Source organism: Hydra viridissima, unplaced genomic scaffold (assembly GCF_058129835.1).
Source record: "Hydra viridissima isolate aposymbiotic clone 2 unplaced genomic scaffold, HvirCarnegie_v1 scaffold_2, whole genome shotgun sequence".
NCBI classification, from domain to species: Eukaryota; Metazoa; Cnidaria; class Hydrozoa; order Anthoathecata; family Hydridae; genus Hydra; species Hydra viridissima.
The window spans coordinates 2,012,187-2,032,284 of NW_028324301.1; the positions used below are offsets into that span (position 1 = coordinate 2,012,187).

Sequence of the window (20,098 nt, forward strand, 5' to 3'; positions counted from 1 at the left end):
TTTTTTTTAAAAGAAAAATACATTAATCAAAAAATAAGTACATCATTTAAATATGTAATATTTTTTCTATAAATAATATAACTAAGATAGAAACATCAAATGAGTTTCAAATGACTTAAGCAAAAAGTCAGAATGTATCTAAAGTTTTGATGTTTCTAATTACATGCTAAATGCTGTTCTTAAGAATTAATTTTTTTTCACTAATTAATCTTCACTTGTTCTTGATTCTTTACCATCACATGCAACAATCTTTACTTTGTCAACCTTAATTGCATCTCCTACTTCTCGAAATGTTACATTATTTAAGACAAATGTCCAAACATTATCACAGAACCGATATGTGTTTAAGCGACCTTTAAAGTTAATTCTATTCTTAACTTTTGTTGCTAGTGCATTGTTGATAGCTTTATCAAATTGTAAAAGAACTTGTAGAGCTAGTTGAGGTGTTATTTGTTGCGATTGAATCAACTCATCTAAACTTTCTTGTAAACTGTTTCCCAGTGTTGTATTGCGATATAGTTGGTAACTCATAGTTTCTGAAATGAAAAATCATAATTAAATCTTACTTTTAGCCTGCCATAACTGCTTAAACATGATTGAGCATTTATTATAATCAAACTTATAGAATTGAATTTAAATTATTTAGTTAAATAAACATTTCCAGATTTTTAAAGTTTAGTAACTGGGTTAATTAAAAATAATTAGATTTTGATTGGTAATTGGTTTTTCAACTAACAGCCAATCATAAAATTGTCTAATATTCAATTTTCCTAAAATGATCAAGTATTAACTTAGCACAATCACTAATGAAAAACAACACCATTAAAAAAAACAAAGAGGACCAAATGCTGGTACCAAATCGTATTAAATCTTAATATAAAGCCCCTGCCATAATTATCTACAAAGAAATTTTTTATCTGTGTAAGTAAGTAAGTAAATAAGTAAGTACGCCATATAAATATTATATACAAATATTATATATGGATTTAAACAATATGATGTGTGATTTTAAAACATATATTAAGAGATGGATTTACAAAATCTACTAATTAAAGTTAAACTGTTATATCAAAATATGGTGCGAGTGCTAATTCCATTACTATTAACAAATTCACATTAAAATGTTGCATTGCTTCAAACTGGGATAATGGTGCACTAACCAATGACAAAAACAACTATAGAAAACATAAATAGAAGCAATAAAGATCGATTGTTAAGTTAAGAAAATTTTTTATTCAAGGCTTTACAAAATTTCAATTTAAAGTTTAAGGTATAAAATAGTATGTAAAATATATTTTATTTTACATATATTTTATATTATAGTTTCCTTAGTAACTTGGTTTTTAGATAAGCAGCATGATGTCACATATTTACCGTCCACGATTTTAATCATTATGCGCATATATAATATCAAAATCTTCTCTAATATAACACCCGTTCCGCATCTTCTAAATGGGTTGAATCTATTATTCTAAATTTTAGAATATGGGTTGTATCCACGCTAGATGATGCTTTTTCTCATCCGATGATTTAGATTAATGGGTTTTTACACTAATTCTAAACTCGCGCTGATTTCTCTAAAAATTCAAATTTTAGGAATGCATTTGCGAAAAACAAAATGGCACCTAATAAACGATTTCACAGCTTTAAAAAAACAATCAAAATAAGAGGACCAGGAATATCAAAAACAAAAAAATTTTTTTTAGTTTGTTAAGCCCAGCTTTAGTTTCTACTCAAGAAAATAGTTCAAACTCAAATGCTGTATCGATAAACAATAACTTAAGTGATAATGAGACAGACTTGCAAGCCGAGAAAAGTGGTTCCTCAGAAATATGTTCTCAGCCTTCAATAACAAGCTATTTAAAACGAAAACTTAAAGAGGATGATGATTGGGAGAAAGTGAGAGAGAAACTAAAGTTAGTATTTATTGAGAATCAGTTTTTAGCAAGCGATGCTTTATGCACAATATGCATAAAAAATAATCAAGTTCCTCCAAGAAAAGCAGTTAGTCGTTGTGAAGATTGTGGATGGCAACAGTACTTCTGTTTAGAATGTGCAACATCGCATCATAGCAGTTGTAATATGTTTCATGTACTGCAGTTATGGAAGGTAAATGGGTGCATATATATATATATATATATATATATATATATATATATATATATATATATATATATATATATATATATACACATATATATATATTACACACATATATACACACACACTCCGACCCACACACACACACACACACACACACACACACACACACACACACACACACACACACACACACACACACACACACACACGCACACACACACACACATAGCTATAGAGTTATAAAAGCATAATGAATGAATTATAAATAAATCATTATACATATTATAAAGTCAGTTTTTTAAAATTTGAAACAGGATGGAAAGTTTGTTCCAATGTTTCCAAATAATCAACTTATTATTCCAAATGGTCATGAGCATTGTAACTCCTTTCTTCAAAACGTAAAGTCAATAGTTTTTATTGATTTGCAAGGTATACTGATTGTTATATTTACATATTAATATATATTGTATAGTTGAAAATATTCACGTGCACTTCAGTTTTTTTTATTCCTTTTAATATGCAAATAATACAAAAAAAAAAATTGAAAATGAACAGTGAAGTTTGAGTACTGGTTCAGAGGGCTTCAAGTTTTATATAAACAGCAATGGCTTTAATTCCTGACTCAAGTACCATATGTGACAACCAATTGTATTTAATCTGGATCTAGACACAGCTTTTGAAGTGGACTAGTAATTTTGCAGCAATCATATTAAATTCAGATTTTTGAAAGGAGCATTAGAAGTATTCGGAAAATTCATCCAATGCTTACATGTATTAGCACTACAATGAGTGCAAGACAAGATTTCTTGCCCAAATCTTGTCTTGCAGCTATTTGAGATCACATCTTAGAAATTATTCACTTGTAGAAAGAAAGAAAGATATATTACAGGAATTACTAAAACATGGTGAATTAAAAAAACAAAAATGGTAGTTTTACTAAATACTGTATTTAAAACTGCACTACTGAAAGCACCACTTGACAAGAATCCATTACATTCAGAGGGGTTGAGGCCTTCCTAAACATTTCCTGATTGGAAAATTAATTTAGGGTGATGAGCTACTTACTTAAATTAGTAAAAAAAAAATTGCCTCCAGAAAATAAAAAATAACATAATGTGTGTGTGTGTGTGTGTGTGTGTGTGTGTGTGTGTGTGTGTGTGTGTGTGTGTGTGTGTGTGTGTGTGTGTGTGTGTGTGTATATATATATATATATATATATACTTTTAGGGCGTCAGCATTTAAAGAAAGTGGTTTTTTGTTCATGTCAGAGTGAGGCAGAGACACTTGTTTCTGTTGGATTTTGGCCCGGTTCAGCAAATAAGCCAGTCACAGCTTTTGATATGAGACTGCTTAACATGCTCTCTGATCTTTTGTTGGAGTGTCATTGTTCCCTAGATAAACTTTGCGCAACTATCTCCTTGTGGAATGGATCTTTGTTACCAACATATGTAAGCATTAAAAGATTTTATTATTCATTTGAATTAAATTTATATAAATGTAATTTCATATTTTACAAAATCAGTATAGTACTAAAAACATTTTTATACATGTAGATAAAAAGTATCTATAAAATCTTGAACAACTCATCCTTTGAAGAATACAGGTTAGTGGTTTACTGTGTGAAATTCTTTTTTCTCAGCTCATGAATCTGTCAAATAAATTTCAGCAGTATTTTGTATAAATAAAGAATGCTTCACAAGAATGGTAGTTAATATATATTAATACAATTTTTAAGTTATTTTTTGGATATAAAATTGAAAGCCTAAAATATAACTTAAATTATTTGGAATGTCATTTTATATTCTACTGATGTTTTTACATAGGTTTTTCAGGCATTCAATAGAGATTCAAGTTGAAAAATGCACACTTTGTCCAAAGGTAATTGCAACATAATTATTTTATTAAAATTAGTATTTAAGTCATATTTTTTTGGAGGTTTTATACCCTATTTATAATATGTTCATAGAAAATGTGTTAACACATTACTTGTTAATCACAAATATAGGTATTTAAATAATTTTTGTTTTTAAAGTTACAAACATCCTAAATATTAATAAATCTACCTATTTTAGCCTAATTCTAATGGAGTACTCATTGAATGTATGGATGCATGCTTTGGATTTGTGCGGAAGAAAACTGCTGGCTCCAGTTTTAATAATCCTAAATATAAATCACTGTTATTTGCTGATCAGGATGATGTAGATAACTTTATTGAGGCACATTCAAAAGAGATTAAGAAGTCTGACAATGTATATTTTAGTAAAATATCTTAAAAATGTATCAAACTATAAAGCAATAAATATTATTTTATTACTATATACTTGCATGTTATATTTTACTTTTTTTCTCTTTTTCTTTCATTTTGTAGAATTGTAGTCAATACAGAGCTGGAGAAATAATTGAAAACATACGATCAAAAGGAAGAAACGAAAAGTATGATGAAAAAGGTGTTTTTGGTAGAATTTGTCGACATGGTTTTCCAAAAGGATTTGTTAATTTGAAGCATGGTGAAAGGCAAGCTCATTTTTTATTTTAGTTATTCATAAAATTGAACTTTATTTTTTAAACTTGAATTTGTCTATTGTTTTTTTTTTTTTTTTTTTTTAATTTTAGGATATCATATGCTGTTTATGAGTTAAAGCGGATGATTGAACCATATGTTGGCTCAACTAATATTGAAATCAAATGCATGTATGATATAGCTTGCATTCTTCATAACCACCTTGAGGTAATATATTTGGTTAAGCTTCTTTTTGTATTTTTTATAAATAAGCAAATATTGTTTTGCTTTGTGATAAAATTAAAACCTAAGTTACAAGTATTCTTTTGTTGAAGAAACTACTACAGATGATGTATAAGGTAAAATGAAATATTTAATTAGTATAAAAGAAAACTCCTTTTTTTGTATTTTATAATATCATTTACTGGATGTACCAAGAGAATTCCCAAATATATTTAATGGTGTAATGTATTAATATAAATGTTATATAGGTTAGTCTTTTCAAATTTTAGAATAATAACTGTTACAACCTTGGCAGTTGTTTAGACAAAGTTCAATTTGGTATACCCATTTTTCATGCATATGTTCATATCTCTAAATGTCAGGTAGTTATAATTTCAATTATAATAGCATTTATTGGTCTTTTTTAAACCATGAAAAAAAATATAAAATTTTGTTGTTGAAATACTAATAACAGAGTAATGAAGGTTTTCCTTCAATGTTCAGATGACCTATTCTCCTCGGCGTGTTAAGGGATTTGGTTTAACAGATGGAGAAGGTATAGAGAGAATGTGGTCATATTTAAGAAAGTTTTGTTACATGACAAAAGAAATGACTGCCAGCAGAAGAACTGATTTACTAACAGAAGCTTTATTACATTATGCACAAAGAGTGAGTCGAAATCAAGGTATTGTTTATGCTTTTTTTTTTTTTTTTTTTTTTTTTTTTTTTTTTTTTTAAGATTGGCTTTGTATAAAAAAAATCTCTATTAATGATCAGTAAATGTTTTTTTTTTTCATAATAGCTTTTTCTTTCAGGCAGGTATTTGGAATGTAACTTAAAAAAGACAAAAATTTTAAAAGAAAAATCTTTAGCAGAACTGCAAGAACTGACTGGGAAACTACCATGTAAGTTTTATTTTAAATTATTTTGTTGATTTGAACAATTAAATTAATTTTTATATGTACTATAGAAATCAACACCTATCTAATTATCATAGAAATGAGTTAGGTTGGATGCAAAAAGAGTGGTTGGCTGAATCATAAATTTATACATAACATTTTTTCTCTTGACAGCCGAAATTATTGTTACTGATTCACTTGTAGAGGAATGGAAAAGAGAGCAGATTGAACTTTTAGAGGCAAAAAAAGGTACCTTAAATTTTTATTAAAGTTTTTTTTTATGAAGTCAAATAATTTTTTAATATATACGTGTATAATATAAGATATATCTTTAGTATCATGTTACACAACGTCTTCCTGGGAAGTTGACTATGCTCGTCTGTTATGGGATCACTTTCAGTTGAGGTGGTAGTTAGTCATTTGTTGAGTTTTAATGTAAAACTGTTTAAAAATATTTTTAAAGTTGTATTTTTCATGACAATATTTGTGATTTAAATGGTTAAAAAACATGATTATGCTTCATTTCTTTTAATTTCAATGAAGATACTTTTAAATAAATTTAATAACATTTTATAAAATTTTTTTGAAGTGTACAGTGTAATGTGTTTTTTTTTTCTTTAAATACATGTAAAGAATAATCCTCCCTAATTTAACAATAATCTCCCAAAAAATTATAATTTCCCAAAATTCCCTTTTTTTTGTAGAAACTCAATTGCATCATCACAGTTAAATGGAAAAAATCATAGAGATCTGATTACTAAAGCATGCAGGTATAAGGTTACTTAAGGTTTAAGATAATGTGATGATTAAGGACTTTTTTTTGGTCTTTTTTACTAAAACTTAGTTTTGTTTTATTTCAGTTTCTGCAGAGTGAATAATCAAGTTATTGGTATTTTTAGGTTGGATGAGAGACTTTCAAAAATTGAAAGAAAAAATAATGTCAAGGAAAGATGGAAAAACTCAAATCCCACTTTTATATTAGGAGTTAAAGTTGTTGAAGAAGAAAGAAGAGATTCTATTCTCATGAAGCTGCATTCATTGTCAATGGAACGCCACCTCAAGTTGATGTTAAAAGACAGATACTCTGGTAATATTTTTTTAGTAATTATTTACAAAGTTTAGTTTTAAAACACATTAGAGGTTTAGATAACTTAATGAAGTTGTAAAAATGATCTACGATTGGTTTTACCTAAAACTAATTATACGAAAAACTAACTTTTCACTTAGTAAATCATTTTTTATGCATTTTTATTTGCTTTGTCATGTAGTTGGACAGAAGCAAGCTATTCGACTGGCACAGCGTGTTAACCAGCAAACAAAAAAAATGAAGATAGAGTTATCAAAGTATAATGCACAGTTGTCTCTTATTAAAGAGCATGTTGACCTTGCTCTGGAACCATTAACTTTTGAAAGTGTAAAGGATCCAAACTCCAAAATATTTTATAAATTCGCAACTAGAACGCTATCACAACAAATCTCTTTTGATATAAAAAGTCGTATTATTGAATTAAAAGAACTTTTATTGCGATGTGAAGAAGAACGGTCTTTGCTTCAAACTGAGTGTCAAAGTCTTTTGGATTCAAAATTAGAATTACTTTCTGTACTTACGCAAAAGTGTGAAGTACTATCATTTAACATTGACAATTATTCTAAGGGTTTATCGGCATTATTAAAAAACAAATTAATGCAAGTGGAACATGAAATTGACACTGATAAAAATGTGTATGAGAAATTTGGTATCAAGCTCCCCATTGCTCTTAGTGCTCCACAGTGTGAATATCTTGGCAGCATCAATACTAACGTTATTTTACCTAGCGAGTCTAACCAATCTGATAGTGAAGAGTCGCTGGAACTTTCTAACTCAGAATCTTCTGACTCTGAATCAGATTATAACTTTTGTACTAATTATTAGAGAGTAATTATTGTTTTTTATTGTTCAATATGTAAATATTTGTGTATAACTTATAATACTCTAGTAATGCTTTTAAAATGTAAAATTTCTTTTGAGCCTCATTAAGTCCATGTAAAACTTCCTTTAACAATAAATAATATGTCATTTTTCATTAATAACAAAAGTTATTTGTTCTTTTATCTTCATGATTTTATTTATTTGTTTCTTTCCGTAATCGCACGGCTTTTTAATGCTGCCATCTTTTTTTCTCCACTCAATATCCTCTGGGATCCCTTGAATAATAAAGTTCCCTTTTAAATAAGGAACCTTTGCAGTTTTGCAATTGATTGCTTTAGCTGAAAGCAAGGTAAAGTTTAGTTAGAATTGTGGCACGTTCACAAAAATTTACTTCTAAATCAAATTTGATGAATTATATACCACAAAGTCGATGTATAATATCTTAAAAATAAACAATTTTACTATACCATACGATTTGTTGAACAGATCCTGCAAATCTTGATAAGAATAGGATGGCTCCTTTTCTTTAATCTCTAACATGATATAAAAGAAAAAAACTAATAAGAAGGCTGATGAAATTTGCGATATTAGAATAAAATGACTTCGTTAATTTTTATAAAACTTACCAAAGAACTTCCTAATCTCAATATCAATTTTGATGTTGCTGTTTAGGCATTCTATCCCTCGTTTAGACCCATAATAAGAAATCTCATTGTTCTCATCAACTAATATGTTAGCACTTTCAACGCCAAGTTGTTCAAGAACAGTTATCTAAATAAAAAAGAAAATTCTAATGTAAACAATAGCTTTAAAATCTATTAATGATTATAAACTTTAACTACAAAAACTTTAAATTTTTCAAAAATAAGAAAAACCAATTGAAGATAAAACTAACTTCATTTAGAAGTCTCTTTTTGTGCTTCTTTAACAGATGTTTTTTTTCACTTTCTGACATACTTCTGACGTCGACTTCGTTAATTCGTTTCGCTTCTTCTTCGCATCTTTCTTTCTTTGATGGGCTCAACTTTTTCCATTCATTGGAAACCAATGTGTTTCTCATAGAATTGCCAAGACCGTTTAACCTACCTTAGTAAACAATATTTGTGAAATTGTAGATTAAGTCGGTAGTTATAGTGAAAAGTAATTTAGAAACAGTAAGCCATCACAAACTATACACAATAAATTAAAATATTACCTTCTCTAGACAATTGGCTGTAAAACATATTCTGTGCAGTAAGCCGTCTGTCTCCAGCCTTTTTTTTGTAACTATATTCTTCTTCGCAGGAAACATTCTCAGGCTGTTTCCTCTTTTTCCCTACTTTGGCATTTTAATTACCAATCCATTTCTATTAAAAATACATTACATGATGCGAGATATAATATGGTGTGAAAAACTTTAGTTTATTGTTAAATGTTTTTTGTTAAATGTTTTGTTAAATGTTTTCAACTGGAAAAAACATTATTTACCTTTACTTTTTCTATTGGAAGGATTGTTTCAGCAGCTGCTGCTTTGACTTTGTCTTCCATTAAGGTAGATGTCATACCTGATTCATAATGTTGAGTTAAAATAACCTTTACCTCATCATCCATTTTTGCATATTTTTCTGGCCTCTTGTTAGCCATGCCTTAGGTCATTTACAATTTCTGCAAATTTTTACAATAGGTATTAATTGTTTGATGGGTTTTACCTTAAATTATTTCTACGTTACTTAACCAACGTTACTAAATTCATCTTAACTTTTTTTTTTTTTTAATTGCTAATTAATTGTCAGTTGCCGATGCCATGAAAGATTACGAATGAAGGTTATAACGGTTAAATCACTTATCCGAGTTCAACCTAGCCCTCTCACGTACCTTTAAAAAGCAATAACTTTGTATTAGATTTGGTCACAAGATTTTTATAAAGTTTATTTGGTCAAATTAGTACTAAGTTACTTTTCGACAAGAAACTTATTTCATTAAGAGTACGAGGATTATTTCCTAGTTTGTGTTCTGTTCAGGGACCTGAGGATTATATTACATTGAATGATATTAATAGAATTCAAATAATTTTAGACTGTAAAACATTTTATCTTAGTTGTTAACATGTTTTCAAACTGCATTTTATGTACTTTTTCTGTCTTTTGATACTTAAGAAATTCTAACCCTAACTTTTAGTACCAGAGTTGTAAAAAAGTATCCTTAAAGTAAGAAACTTTTTAATGCTAGTTCATTTGCTTAGTTTCTTATAAAAAAAAAAAAAAAAACGTGTATAAAGTTTAAAGGAATAGAAAAAGGAAAGGAAATAAACCATCTTTAAAAGCAATCAACTATCAATACTAATAGTTACGAACAAAATAATTCGTTTACACTCAATTAGCCTGTATGTCTTCATTAAGTATAAACTGGTTGGTATTAACACCTTTTTGTTTCATTATAAATTTCGAATTTTTTTTATAATAAATCACTAATTTTCTTTATGCTGCGCAAATTACATCGCTATATCAAATTCGCTCAATACATTGCTGCCATAAGATAAGTTCAACATGCATTTCATTATGTTTCTTGAATACAAACTTAGAAGAACCAAAACACGTTAATTTCTTTTTTTTTGCGCTTTAACTGTAGGAACTGTAGGATGGTTTCTTCATGTAAAGATTTTTTCAATACAGATTAAAGAGAATATCAATTTAAAGTGCAATTAAAACTGTACATTAATTTCTAAGTAATGTGAAATTTTAATTGCATTTTAAATTGATATTCTCTTTCAGTCATTCTTTTAAATAGCTTCTGTAATAGAACTACTAACTGCAGAAAGGGATCGTGTCCATGTTTTAAAAAAATGTTCTACACTTAAAACAAAATACATTAAAAAAATTATGTATTTACCTTACGCACTTACCGTTGAATAGCTAGGAAAAAATTGAAAAACCTAAGTTTGAAAATAAAGTGTCAAAATAGTTTTTTGTCTTTCTTGTAAAATCCGGATTTGTGGACTTGTAACCTTTCTGCAGTTAGCGATTCAGTTATACAACATGTTTATCTTCTTTTCTTATACTTTGTTCTCGGAAGAAAACCATAAATAATAGAAACCATATCAAAATAAACAATCTATTTTAGGAATGATTTGGAAAATGTTCTTGAAAAGAATGAGAACGAAACCGATACACCAATTAAACGATGAAATGCAGCAAAAATAGGATTTTAAGCAAAGATTGTAGTCACCACATATCCTATTATCAATTATTAATTAAATATTAATGAAAAACCTGGTCGCTGATTTCACCTCTTTACAGAAAACAAGGAAAAAATTGAAAAACCTAAGTTTGAGCTAACTGCAGATTTAAGCTAAGCAGCTTAAGCTGGATCAACACGACACACAACGCTCGGCACTTTTCCCAACCACCGCAAGTTTAATTTAATGGCACTTTTCCTAACCACCATCTAATTTAATTGAAGCGCTGCGTTGTTCGTTATTGTGGCTCCCGTTACCCTCAAGCAATAAAAGTACTGGAATACATCAGCTGATTAATTTTAGCTCATTAGAAAATTTAAAAGAAAAAAAAACTAGAGACCGCCGATTCGTAACTGTTTATCGGATTGCGGATTGTGCACCGAATTATCTATGCTAAACGGTTCAAATAACTTAAGAATTGATTTGATCCGAAAATAATGAATCGGAAAATAATTAGTTAAAATTTTTTCGGATTGCAATCCGATTCGATAGTTTCGGATCGGATTGCAATTTTTTCGAATTGGAATCTGAACCGATATTATTTATACGGATTTATACGGATTCAGAATAAGGAATGCTTTTGAAATAAGATTCATTTTTTTTATTTATATTTTTTGGCTGGGTTTTTGATGCCTAAAAAAAACCCGTAAGGTAATTTTAATAAAGATATAAAGAAAACAAAAAAATACAGCAAGCATAATATATCTTTGAATCGTAACGTTATAAAATATTTGAGAAACAAAAAACAATACAAGTTTTGGTGAAAACTGTTGAGCCACTTTAAAAAAACAAAATATTTCAGATGATATATGAGAAAGGATTTCTGATGCTTCAGTTGTTTCTTGCACCAAATTTTTTTAACAACGATTTCTACAGTTGTATTTTGTTAATCACCTAAATATAAAAAAAGAAAAATTATACGATGTCAGAGGAGGTATTTTTCTTATAAAAACCTTTGCACTTTTGTAAAATGTTTGTATTAAAAAACAATAAACTGGTTAAATCAACTTTCGTACAGAAACTTGCGCAATTGTTATTCGCAGGTTTTCCAAAAATACCTAATAGACTTTTTATTTTTATTAACTATAGTAGAGTGAACTGAAGAGTTTACGTTGGTGAAATGGCACCTTGGAAGAGGAAATTAGGTTAACAATATCAGTAACATAATCATCTTCCATCAACATAAAGACGGAAAACATACATCCAAAAAAATTTAAGCTCTAATATGAAAGTAACTACATATAAGTGTTATCATAACCTATTTCCAATTCAAGATATATAATAGATATTGTATCCAAAGATTGGATGTAGAATAAAAGATGATTTTAAAGATGCTGCAAGGGAAACTTGGAACAAAATCAATAGGGAAGAGGAGGGAGCATTGGTAGACTTGCAAATATTCAGCCATTTTAAATCAATTTCAACTTTTGAATGCAGATACCAAATGTTGTTTATAATCATTTCTTTCACAGAAAATATTGTTAGGTTTTAAGCATTTGTTACCTGTAAATGTACCTTTTGTTTATTTTGCCGCCAGGTTGAATTTTTTTCACGTTTAACTGTGTATGGTGAATACAATACTTTTAAGTTAAGGGTGTTTTTTAATGTTTTAATTTTTTTAAACTAAAGTTTAAACCTAAAACTCATAAAAAATAAAAAATTAAAAATTTTTTATTACAAATATTTCATTTTGAAGCACTCATTTGTAAAAGGTGAGGATTGGTACATTGAAATCGGGTAGCATTGGTACAGAATTTTTAATATCTGATTTGTAGATTACATATATACTTGGTACAGTGTAGTAAAATATACTTTTTACAATGTGGTTCTTATTCTCAAATGCTTTGCTAATGTATAAACTATGCACTATGCAATTTAAATATAATTGTTTAAATACTTGTTATTTAAATAAATTATCTTCATGTTTCTTTCTATGTTATAAAATATTTTATTCATTTTAAAATCTGTTTAATCTTTAGAAAATTCAAAAGTATTATACTTAACCATTAGTATTTCTGAACATAAATTATATTAAAACATAGCTAATGCATTTAAAAAATAGCGAAAGTTATTAACCTCCAATTTTTTCTGATATTCTTTTTGTTTTTTAATTTCTTGTTATAACGTGCCAATGCTCCCTCCTCTCCCCTACAGAAGATATGAAGTCAATTTCATCCCAAATTATTTAGCTGAAGTCAATAAATTTTGGGTAGCATAATGAAAATTAAATTCTTCCTTAAACACTTAAGAAAAGAATACAGACAAAAAAATACAACTATTACTTAATTAATACATCAATCTATCAGAAAATCCTTCTAACAAGATGTTACACTAACATGCAACATTCATACAGCATTAGAGAAGGTCCTGATAAAAATCAAATTTAATAACAGAGTAAAATACAAAATTAACCGATAAATATACTTTAAGTGAACTTCATCTCATAATTATAATACAACAGTGGTAAAATTTATTTAATAAATTTAATATATCTGGTACTTGCTTACTATCTAGATGTTGGCAGCGGTTCAAATGAACTACTACTTTTTTTGCAGGCTCTTCTGCACATGTCTATGTTTATCTCTGCACACGTTTGTTCAATCCACTCACAAATATCACCAATTTTATTGGGTCTGTCCTTATATACAATATTCTTCAAGTAGCCCCAAAGGAAGAAGTCTGGAGGAGAAAGAACCTTGTCTACCTTTTGATCAAGCCAGCTTCTTACTTGACAGGAATAAGGGGCAGATGCCCCATCTTGTTGAAAGTACATACCATGTTGTTTAACTTGAGGCCATAAAAACTCTTCAAGCATTTGTAGATATATACCAACTGTGACTGAAATGTCAACAAAGTATGGACCAATTAGACCACTTGAATATTATTCCACAACACACTTTAACTCCATTCTTTGAATTGGACAGAGTATCAGTTTGTGCTGATTAGAGTAGGCCTGATAAGAACAAATGATGGTTTGTAATACCATTCATCATGAAGTGTCTCGCATCTGAACAAGTAATATTGCTTAGCAAGTTGAAATTTCGAAAGTCATGAAGCCATGGTTTTTTTTATATATTTAAATTAATAATTAAACTTTATATATGTATAGATTTTAAATAAATATATTTGGTAATTAGGAGCATTTTAAAACCAAAAGCATGTACAAAATTTATGAAACACCATGTACAATTCTCATTAAAAAGTTTTTTTTGCAGAAACGTCTAGTAAAAATCAGGTGTGATTGATAAATTTATAACTATGTATTACATAATTATAAATCTATTAACTACACCCTGTAATAAATAAATTTATAATTATATAAATAAATCATTACATAAAATAATTATAACTGGTTCTTCTGTTGTCAAGCTTCTATTTCTATCAACAACTAACCATATAGAATAAAGTAAATGCGGTAGTTCATTTTATTTTTGTTACAAATAAGTTTAAATAATTAAAAAAAACAAAAAACAACCAAACAAAACAAATCACAATTTAAAATTTTGAAAGGAAATGTGTTCAGCTTCACACAATTTATAAGGTACTTAACTAAAGATTTAACTTAAAGATTTTTTAAATAATAAAGTTCTATTTTAAGAAATTCTCTCCAAAGATTAAATATCAGATTAACCCACAAGAAACAGATATAGGGGATTCAATAAAAGCCACAGAGAAGATGAGACAGTTCTACTTACTATGGTTCCCTTTGAAGAGCTTTGTTCCCAACATGCTTCCCACTGATAGTGAATTACTTAAGAGATATTACTGGCTCAATCTGAACAAAAACATCAGGTACATAAGATTAAAAATCTAATTTTATTATTTGTTAAATAAGTATATTTAAGTGTATACATAAATACATAAAATTTATTACAGGCTGTATTTGACAGCACGTTAATTGTCACTGAACAGAGCATCAAGATGGTCAATAATTACTACACCCTAAAAATGCTTAAAACTCTGGATCTACCTTAGCTGCTACAAGAAGATGAAACATTTTTTGATGGAGAGCTGTGTCCTGTTTTCCATTCACAAGATAAATATCTTTGACTTTATCAAAAGTGAAACAGACAGGGATAATGAGGCCAAGAGGGAAAATGTAAAATTCCTGAAATAATGCCTAAGGAGAGACAAAAAGTAACCAAAGATTTTGAGAAAATGTTTGCTTTTGGAAGGGAGAAGCTAAAGAAAATGGCACAAGCAACAACGCAGAAAAAAAAGAGGAAGAAACAAGAGGGTGACCATATGGGTAGAACTAGAGTTATCAGGCAGTGACAACCAGACAGAACTTGCCTCCAGCTTAAGTCCAGCAGAAGTAGAAGGTCTGGTTGTCACTGCCTGAGGATTCCAACTGATTACTTTTCAGCTAGAGATAGTATATGAATTGAAAGAGTTTGTTTCCCTAAAAAAAAAGAATTCCTCAGCTAGTAATTTTTGCTCTTAAGGACATGGAAATGGAAACAGAGTCAAGACCAAGATGCTAAAGAAGTCATATGATGCTCTAGAAACTAAAGATCTGAAGAATAAGAAGCTTAATACTCAGATTAATATTGTTCTGTCAGCACTGGAGAGTTTGTCAATGAGCAGTCATACCTTTTTTATGTTGGAGATCACAGAGAAAGTGCTAGGAGGTTTGTGAAAAATACATGGAAACTTGTGAAAAGCTTCAGCCTTTTACTTCTCTAAATGTGTCAGTCAGCCTAACTTTTACACTATCCTGCTGATTTAATCCTACCTTATCTTCAAACCTAACCCAAACCTCAACTTTAAGACTACTAGATAATAAGGCAAGTTAAAAGTGAACATTAACAAAAACAAGATCAAGGCATCATAAATAGAATCTCACCAAATTATAAAAAATACAATTACCATTGAAGAAAAATTTTACTTTCATAATTTAAAAACTAAATGTAAAACTGTTCTTAAATCATCATAGTATTGTAAACAAAACAAAAAATAAAAAGCATTTTTAGTATATAGAGCAAAGAGTGTAGCTAAGCAGTATACTTACTTGGAACTGCAACAGTTAAAGAGAATTTTATAACATAATGATTGGGAAATATTAGTTTCAATAAGAATACATTACATAAATTGATCTGAATACAAAGTTCAAAAACGTATTCGATTAACTGTTTTCCTATTAATTGTTGAAAAAATTAATTTTTTTAGTGAAATTTAGTTCAGACCCCGCGCTCATTTCGGTAAATTTAGAATTAGTGTAAAAACCCATTAATCTAAATCATCGGATGAGAAAAAGCATCATCTGGCGTGGATACAACCCACATTCTAAAATTTAGAATAATAGATTCAACCCATTTAGAAGATGCGGAACTGGTGAATATAAAAGGCTTTAAAAAAAATATCCAAACATTTCTGATTGGCTTAATTAACTGTCCAATAGCTTAGCACTTATTGATAAATAGTTTGTTATTTAGATACTTCTTGCAGTTATAGAAATGCAATTTGAAGCATTTTTAAACGAGACAGACTTTATTAAAAAGTAAATATACAATCGATTTATATCATTATCAATATATTTCGTATTTAAACATATATTAAAAAATAGTATTATCAAATTATAATTCACTATGAAAACTTAAAAACCCAAATTTTGCATACAATCTAAATAAATTTTAAAATTTCATCACTTTTTTTCCGCCGTTTTATCATCAAATGATGAATTCTTAAATACATTAAAAGATAAGTATTGAGTTGTATAGACTTTCCGCTGAGAACCTCACAAAATTTCGGCATGGAATCCATAAGCTTAATGAGAAGCCTAGGTTTTTCCAACTCGTGCAAAAAAAAAAAAAGAAGCATGTAAAAACATTTTAAAATTGTTATCTGGAGTCATTGAATTATTTAGGTAATTAAATAAAATCCTGAAGATTTTTTTGAAGATAAAAAGTTTAAAATTAAACAATTTCTGGCAAAGAGATCAGAGGCGCTGATTGTACGAAATCACGTGTTCTGTTAAGGTCTACGTTGTATTCAAAAGAGTTCGATCTCAACAGTTTTAACAAACTTTAGAATGTTGCACTGAGTTATTACTCGGTGCAAAATTACTGATGTCAATAAAATTGGTCCTTTCAGATATTTAGAGAGACTTAAAAAAAAAAAAAAAAAAAAAAGGATAATCAAAGTTTCTCCTTTCGGATATTTAAAGTATTTAATTACGTCAGCACCTGATTATCACAGCCTTAATTAAAGTGTTAAATAAGGTGTTAAATTACAGTCGAAAGCAGCATGAAAAACACTGAAACGGTGTTGATTTACACCGTTTTGGTGTTTTTCATGCATGAAATTTCGAAAATAGCATAGATTTCCACTTAAGCCCTCAACAACTTTTCCACTTTGGCTCACAATACAATAGAAAATCCTTTCGTAATTAATCATTCTGTATAAATTAAACTTAAATTTTTCTGATTTCATGCTGCACACTTTTCTAATGTAACTTAACGCCTTTTAATTTAGGTTGTAAGTAAAAGTTTGAGGTTTTTCTTCGATGATTTTGGTAGATTTGTTCTAAAGTTGATTGCTAATGTACCAAATTTCATGTGCAGTTATTTCTTGAGCTTGGACTAAGATTTGTTTAAATTTATTTACTAATGTCAAAAATATCATTAAGGCAGTTATTTGAAAACTGATTTTACAACATCTTTTCATACATAATTGTGGGTTTGGCCGTTTCATTTTATACAGAATCAATATTTACGGACAGAATTTGTATTGTATTGTGGGCTAAGTGGAAATGTTGTCGTGGGCATTAGTAGAAATGTATGCTATTTTCAAAATGATCTGGGATCAAGAAGACAAGTTACTTAATAACCTTTCGCAATAACACAAGTTATCTGTCGCTTTTTAACTAAAAGTTCAAATATTACTTTTGGAAGCATTCACAATTTTTTGAAAATTTTAGAAAACCCTCTTCATTACTTATAAACATAAAGTCGCTAGGGGCGCACAGTGTGTCATTTTAACAATCTAGAAGGAAAGAAATCATTTTTTCAACTTATTTCAAAGTGTTTATTTGTTTAGCAGAAAGTCCATAGCATTTAAAAGCAAACCAGATTTTTTTTGTAATTCGATGCAGCTGCTAGTTAATTCTTCTGAGTATGCACGAATTTTTGAAGTCGTAGAACAGCTATGACAACAATAATACAACACTTTTAGTTGTTGTAAACGTTTGGTCTCTGAAACTTCATTTTAAATTATTTTATTTCGAAATAAGGATTGTTATAATCGTCTCTTATCATTAATGTTTTCAGCTTTTAATGAATATCTTTTGATGACTTACAGAATTCTTTTATAAAGTGAGTAACTTTTTGTCAAATCATAAAGTTATTTTACAATTTCTGAGTAACTTTTAACATGTAGTTTTACCGAATACTATTGCATGATTGTATGAAAATTAAACCTCATACCTTTGAGTTATTAAACGAGAAAAGGTATTCTGCGAATACTTGCGAACTAACTACACTTATTCTATTTTAAAGAATGGCTCCTTCCATTTCCCGGATGGCTCTTTTTGAGATATGGGTACGAGCCCACAAATTTCGAAGTTTGACGAATTTTCATTCGAGAACATACCCCGTCAATGGATGAAATATGTTCTTCAATAAAACGGAGATTTTGGAAAGTCTGAAGCTGCTTTAAAGCGTATAAAAATAAAGTTGGAAGTTTTTATCAAACACCTGAGAGGTAATGCACAAAAATAGGGAGACATCGGCAGCGCTTGTCACCTGTTCTTCTTGAATAAATAAAAGTATTGAATTTACTGACCCTATATTTCAAAATGTACCACGTACTTCCCAGCAGGATGGCATAACAAACTCTTTTAGCGCTGGTGGTCCTAAAGTTCAAAAGTACAAGTTGCAACCTCTGCTGGAGTCAAGTAGCCAAGAGCTAAGTATGGCCACGGAAATGAAACTAAGAAAAGAAGGAAAAAGAGATTCAGCTTCCGTTGCTAAAGAACTTTTTGTTGCATTTCGGAATCGAGGTACAGTTTTAAAAAAGACACGGGAATCATTGCTAAAGCAACCAGCATCGTTGTCGGGGGAACAAGTGATCGTACTAATAGTGGATGTTAATCTCTCCACTCAATAGTACCAACGATTTCGTGAGCTAGCTGCAAGCTCAAATTGCAGTCTATATCCCTCCTACCAGAAAGTTAAAGAAGCCAAAAGAAATAAACAAAGAGTATCCCTCTTTTGGACCTCTTTATGTCTGGATTGTAATTTTTGAATGCGTTCTTCACATTTCATGTTGCTTAGTAATTAAAAACATAGCAAGCGAGTGGAAATAAAAATAAAGAAAAGGCGGCACGAAAAAAAAAGAAGAAATCCGGGAAAGGTCCAGACGTGAATTGGGTTTTTTAACTGATGCAGCCAATTATTACAATATTCTGAAGAAGCTCAAAAGGTTAGAAACAAACACAACAGGCAGTTAAGGGATCATTTTACGAGGAAAACATCACGAATGGACACAAATACGGATTTGTTAAACGGACTGCTAATTACTTCAGATCCGATTATAGCAAGTTTGAGAGCACGGCGGAAAACTAAGCATGCTAAACTGAATCCTGAGTTGTTAAACTTATTAGAAAGTGAGAAAAGTGAGACAGCTTTAGAAAGTGACGATTCTGTGGACACATCTGAGGATTCAATGGATGAACATATTATCGCCAGTTGATACGAAATAACTGAGTAATCTATTTTTGCCTCTTTCAAAATGTGTTTTATTATTTAATTGTAAACCTAAATTTAAATGTCTCTTTCATAAAAATTCTTTTAATGTTGAAATTAAAATCTAAAATCCTTAAATTCTTGAAGTCTGCTCTTTTTTATAAAATTCAAAAATGTTATGAATGGTTATTTTATTTTAATCATTTTGCTTTTTTATGATTACTTTACCTTTAATTGTACTTTAAATAAGCCTGGTTTGTTTTACCAGCCTGAAATGACGCAATGATAAATCAAAGAAAAAAAAACAAAAATGAATAATTGTCAGTTTAAATAAAATGGCTACCAGTATTAAAAACTTTAAAAACTTGCTTCACTTTTTCTTAAGGAATCTTCTAAAGTTAGACATCTAGTTTATATATATCATTGTTTTTACCGTCTAGATCACTGATCTCTATAATAACTGGATAGCGCAACTCTTATATCAAAATTGACGCCAAAATCGCCATATTGGAAAGCCCCAGAACAATGAAATCTGATATGTGCGATAAAGCGATAAAGCGATAAGCC

General features: G+C 29.1%; 3 protein-coding genes and 1 long non-coding RNA gene across 8 annotated transcripts; 1 reads left to right on the forward strand and 3 right to left on the reverse strand.

Moving 5' to 3' along the window:
- Positions 1-17: 17 nt before the first annotated feature.
- Positions 18-18,387, reverse strand: LOC145185574 (transcription initiation factor IIA subunit 2-like). Of its 2 annotated transcripts, XM_090077903.1 has the most exons (3): positions 18,272-18,378; positions 17,900-17,991; positions 18-536 (listed from the first exon to the last, which is right to left on the reverse strand). In XM_090077903.1, exon 3 carries the CDS (start codon positions 529-531, stop codon positions 205-207), a length of 327 nt encoding a protein of 108 aa, XP_089934029.1. In that variant the 5' UTR covers positions 532-536; positions 17,900-17,991; positions 18,272-18,378; the 3' UTR covers positions 18-204. The 2 variants fall into 2 exon arrangements, with proteins under 2 accessions (XP_089934029.1, XP_089934030.1); XM_090077904.1 differs by lacking the exon at positions 17,900-17,991 and having other exon boundaries at positions 27-536; positions 18,272-18,387.
- On the forward strand, positions 1,475-7,815 carry LOC149891525 (uncharacterized). Of its 3 annotated transcripts, XM_090077894.1 has the most exons (16): positions 1,475-2,109; positions 2,418-2,532; positions 3,331-3,551; positions 3,657-3,706; positions 3,927-3,981; positions 4,176-4,352; positions 4,472-4,617; positions 4,717-4,831; positions 5,116-5,208; positions 5,330-5,510; positions 5,641-5,730; positions 5,899-5,973; positions 6,060-6,129; positions 6,429-6,494; positions 6,624-6,811; positions 6,993-7,815. In XM_090077894.1, the coding sequence occupies exons 1-16, from the start codon at positions 2,083-2,085 to the stop codon at positions 7,634-7,636; spliced, it is 2,313 nt and encodes a 770-aa protein (XP_089934020.1). In that variant the 5' UTR covers positions 1,475-2,082; the 3' UTR covers positions 7,637-7,815. The 3 variants fall into 3 exon arrangements, 2 of the variants coding, with proteins under 2 accessions (XP_089934020.1, XP_089934021.1); XR_016449656.1 differs by lacking the exon at positions 6,993-7,815 and having other exon boundaries at positions 1,481-2,109; positions 5,899-5,972; positions 6,058-6,129; positions 6,624-6,754; XM_090077895.1 differs by lacking the exon at positions 1,475-2,109 and having other exon boundaries at positions 3,372-3,551.
- On the reverse strand, positions 7,778-8,979 carry LOC149891526 (uncharacterized). 2 transcript variants are annotated; one of them, XM_090077901.1, is made up of 5 exons: positions 8,829-8,979; positions 8,529-8,719; positions 8,260-8,404; positions 8,101-8,166; positions 7,778-7,971 (listed from the first exon to the last, which is right to left on the reverse strand). In XM_090077901.1, the coding sequence occupies exons 1-5, from the start codon at positions 8,854-8,856 to the stop codon at positions 7,778-7,780; spliced, it is 624 nt and encodes a 207-aa protein (XP_089934027.1). In that variant the 5' UTR covers positions 8,857-8,979. The 2 variants fall into 2 exon arrangements, with proteins under 2 accessions (XP_089934027.1, XP_089934028.1); XM_090077902.1 differs by having other exon boundaries at positions 8,529-8,715; positions 8,829-8,882.
- On the reverse strand, positions 11,534-16,143 carry LOC149891527 (uncharacterized). The gene is made up of 3 exons (XR_016450156.1): positions 15,859-16,143; positions 14,543-14,622; positions 11,534-11,741 (listed from the first exon to the last, which is right to left on the reverse strand). It is a non-coding gene; the product is annotated as an uncharacterized LOC149891527 (long non-coding RNA).
- Positions 18,388-20,098: the final 1,711 nt, after the last annotated feature.

Coding starts and splice junctions, on each gene's coding strand:
- LOC149891525 (XM_090077894.1), top strand. CDS start 2,083: ATGTTTCATGTACTGCAGTTATGGAAG. Junction 2,533..3,330: donor AGTTTTTATTGATTTGCAAG/GTATACTGATTG, acceptor ATATACTTTTAG/GGCGTCAGCATTTAAAGAAA. Junction 5,974..6,059: donor ACTTTTAGAGGCAAAAAAAG/GTACCTTAAATT, acceptor ATATATCTTTAG/TATCATGTTACACAACGTCT.
- LOC149891526 (XM_090077901.1), bottom strand. CDS start 8,856: ATGTTTTACAGCCAATTGTCTAGAGAAG. Junction 8,720..8,828: donor CAGCCAATTGTCTAGAGAAG/GTAATATTTTAA, acceptor TTGTTTACTAAG/GTAGGTTAAACGGTCTTGGC. Junction 7,972..8,100: donor TCTGTTCAACAAATCGTATG/GTATAGTAAAAT, acceptor CCTTGCTTTCAG/CTAAAGCAATCAATTGCAAA.
- LOC145185574 (XM_090077903.1), bottom strand. CDS start 531: ATGAGTTACCAACTATATCGCAATACAACACTGGGAAACAGTTTACAA.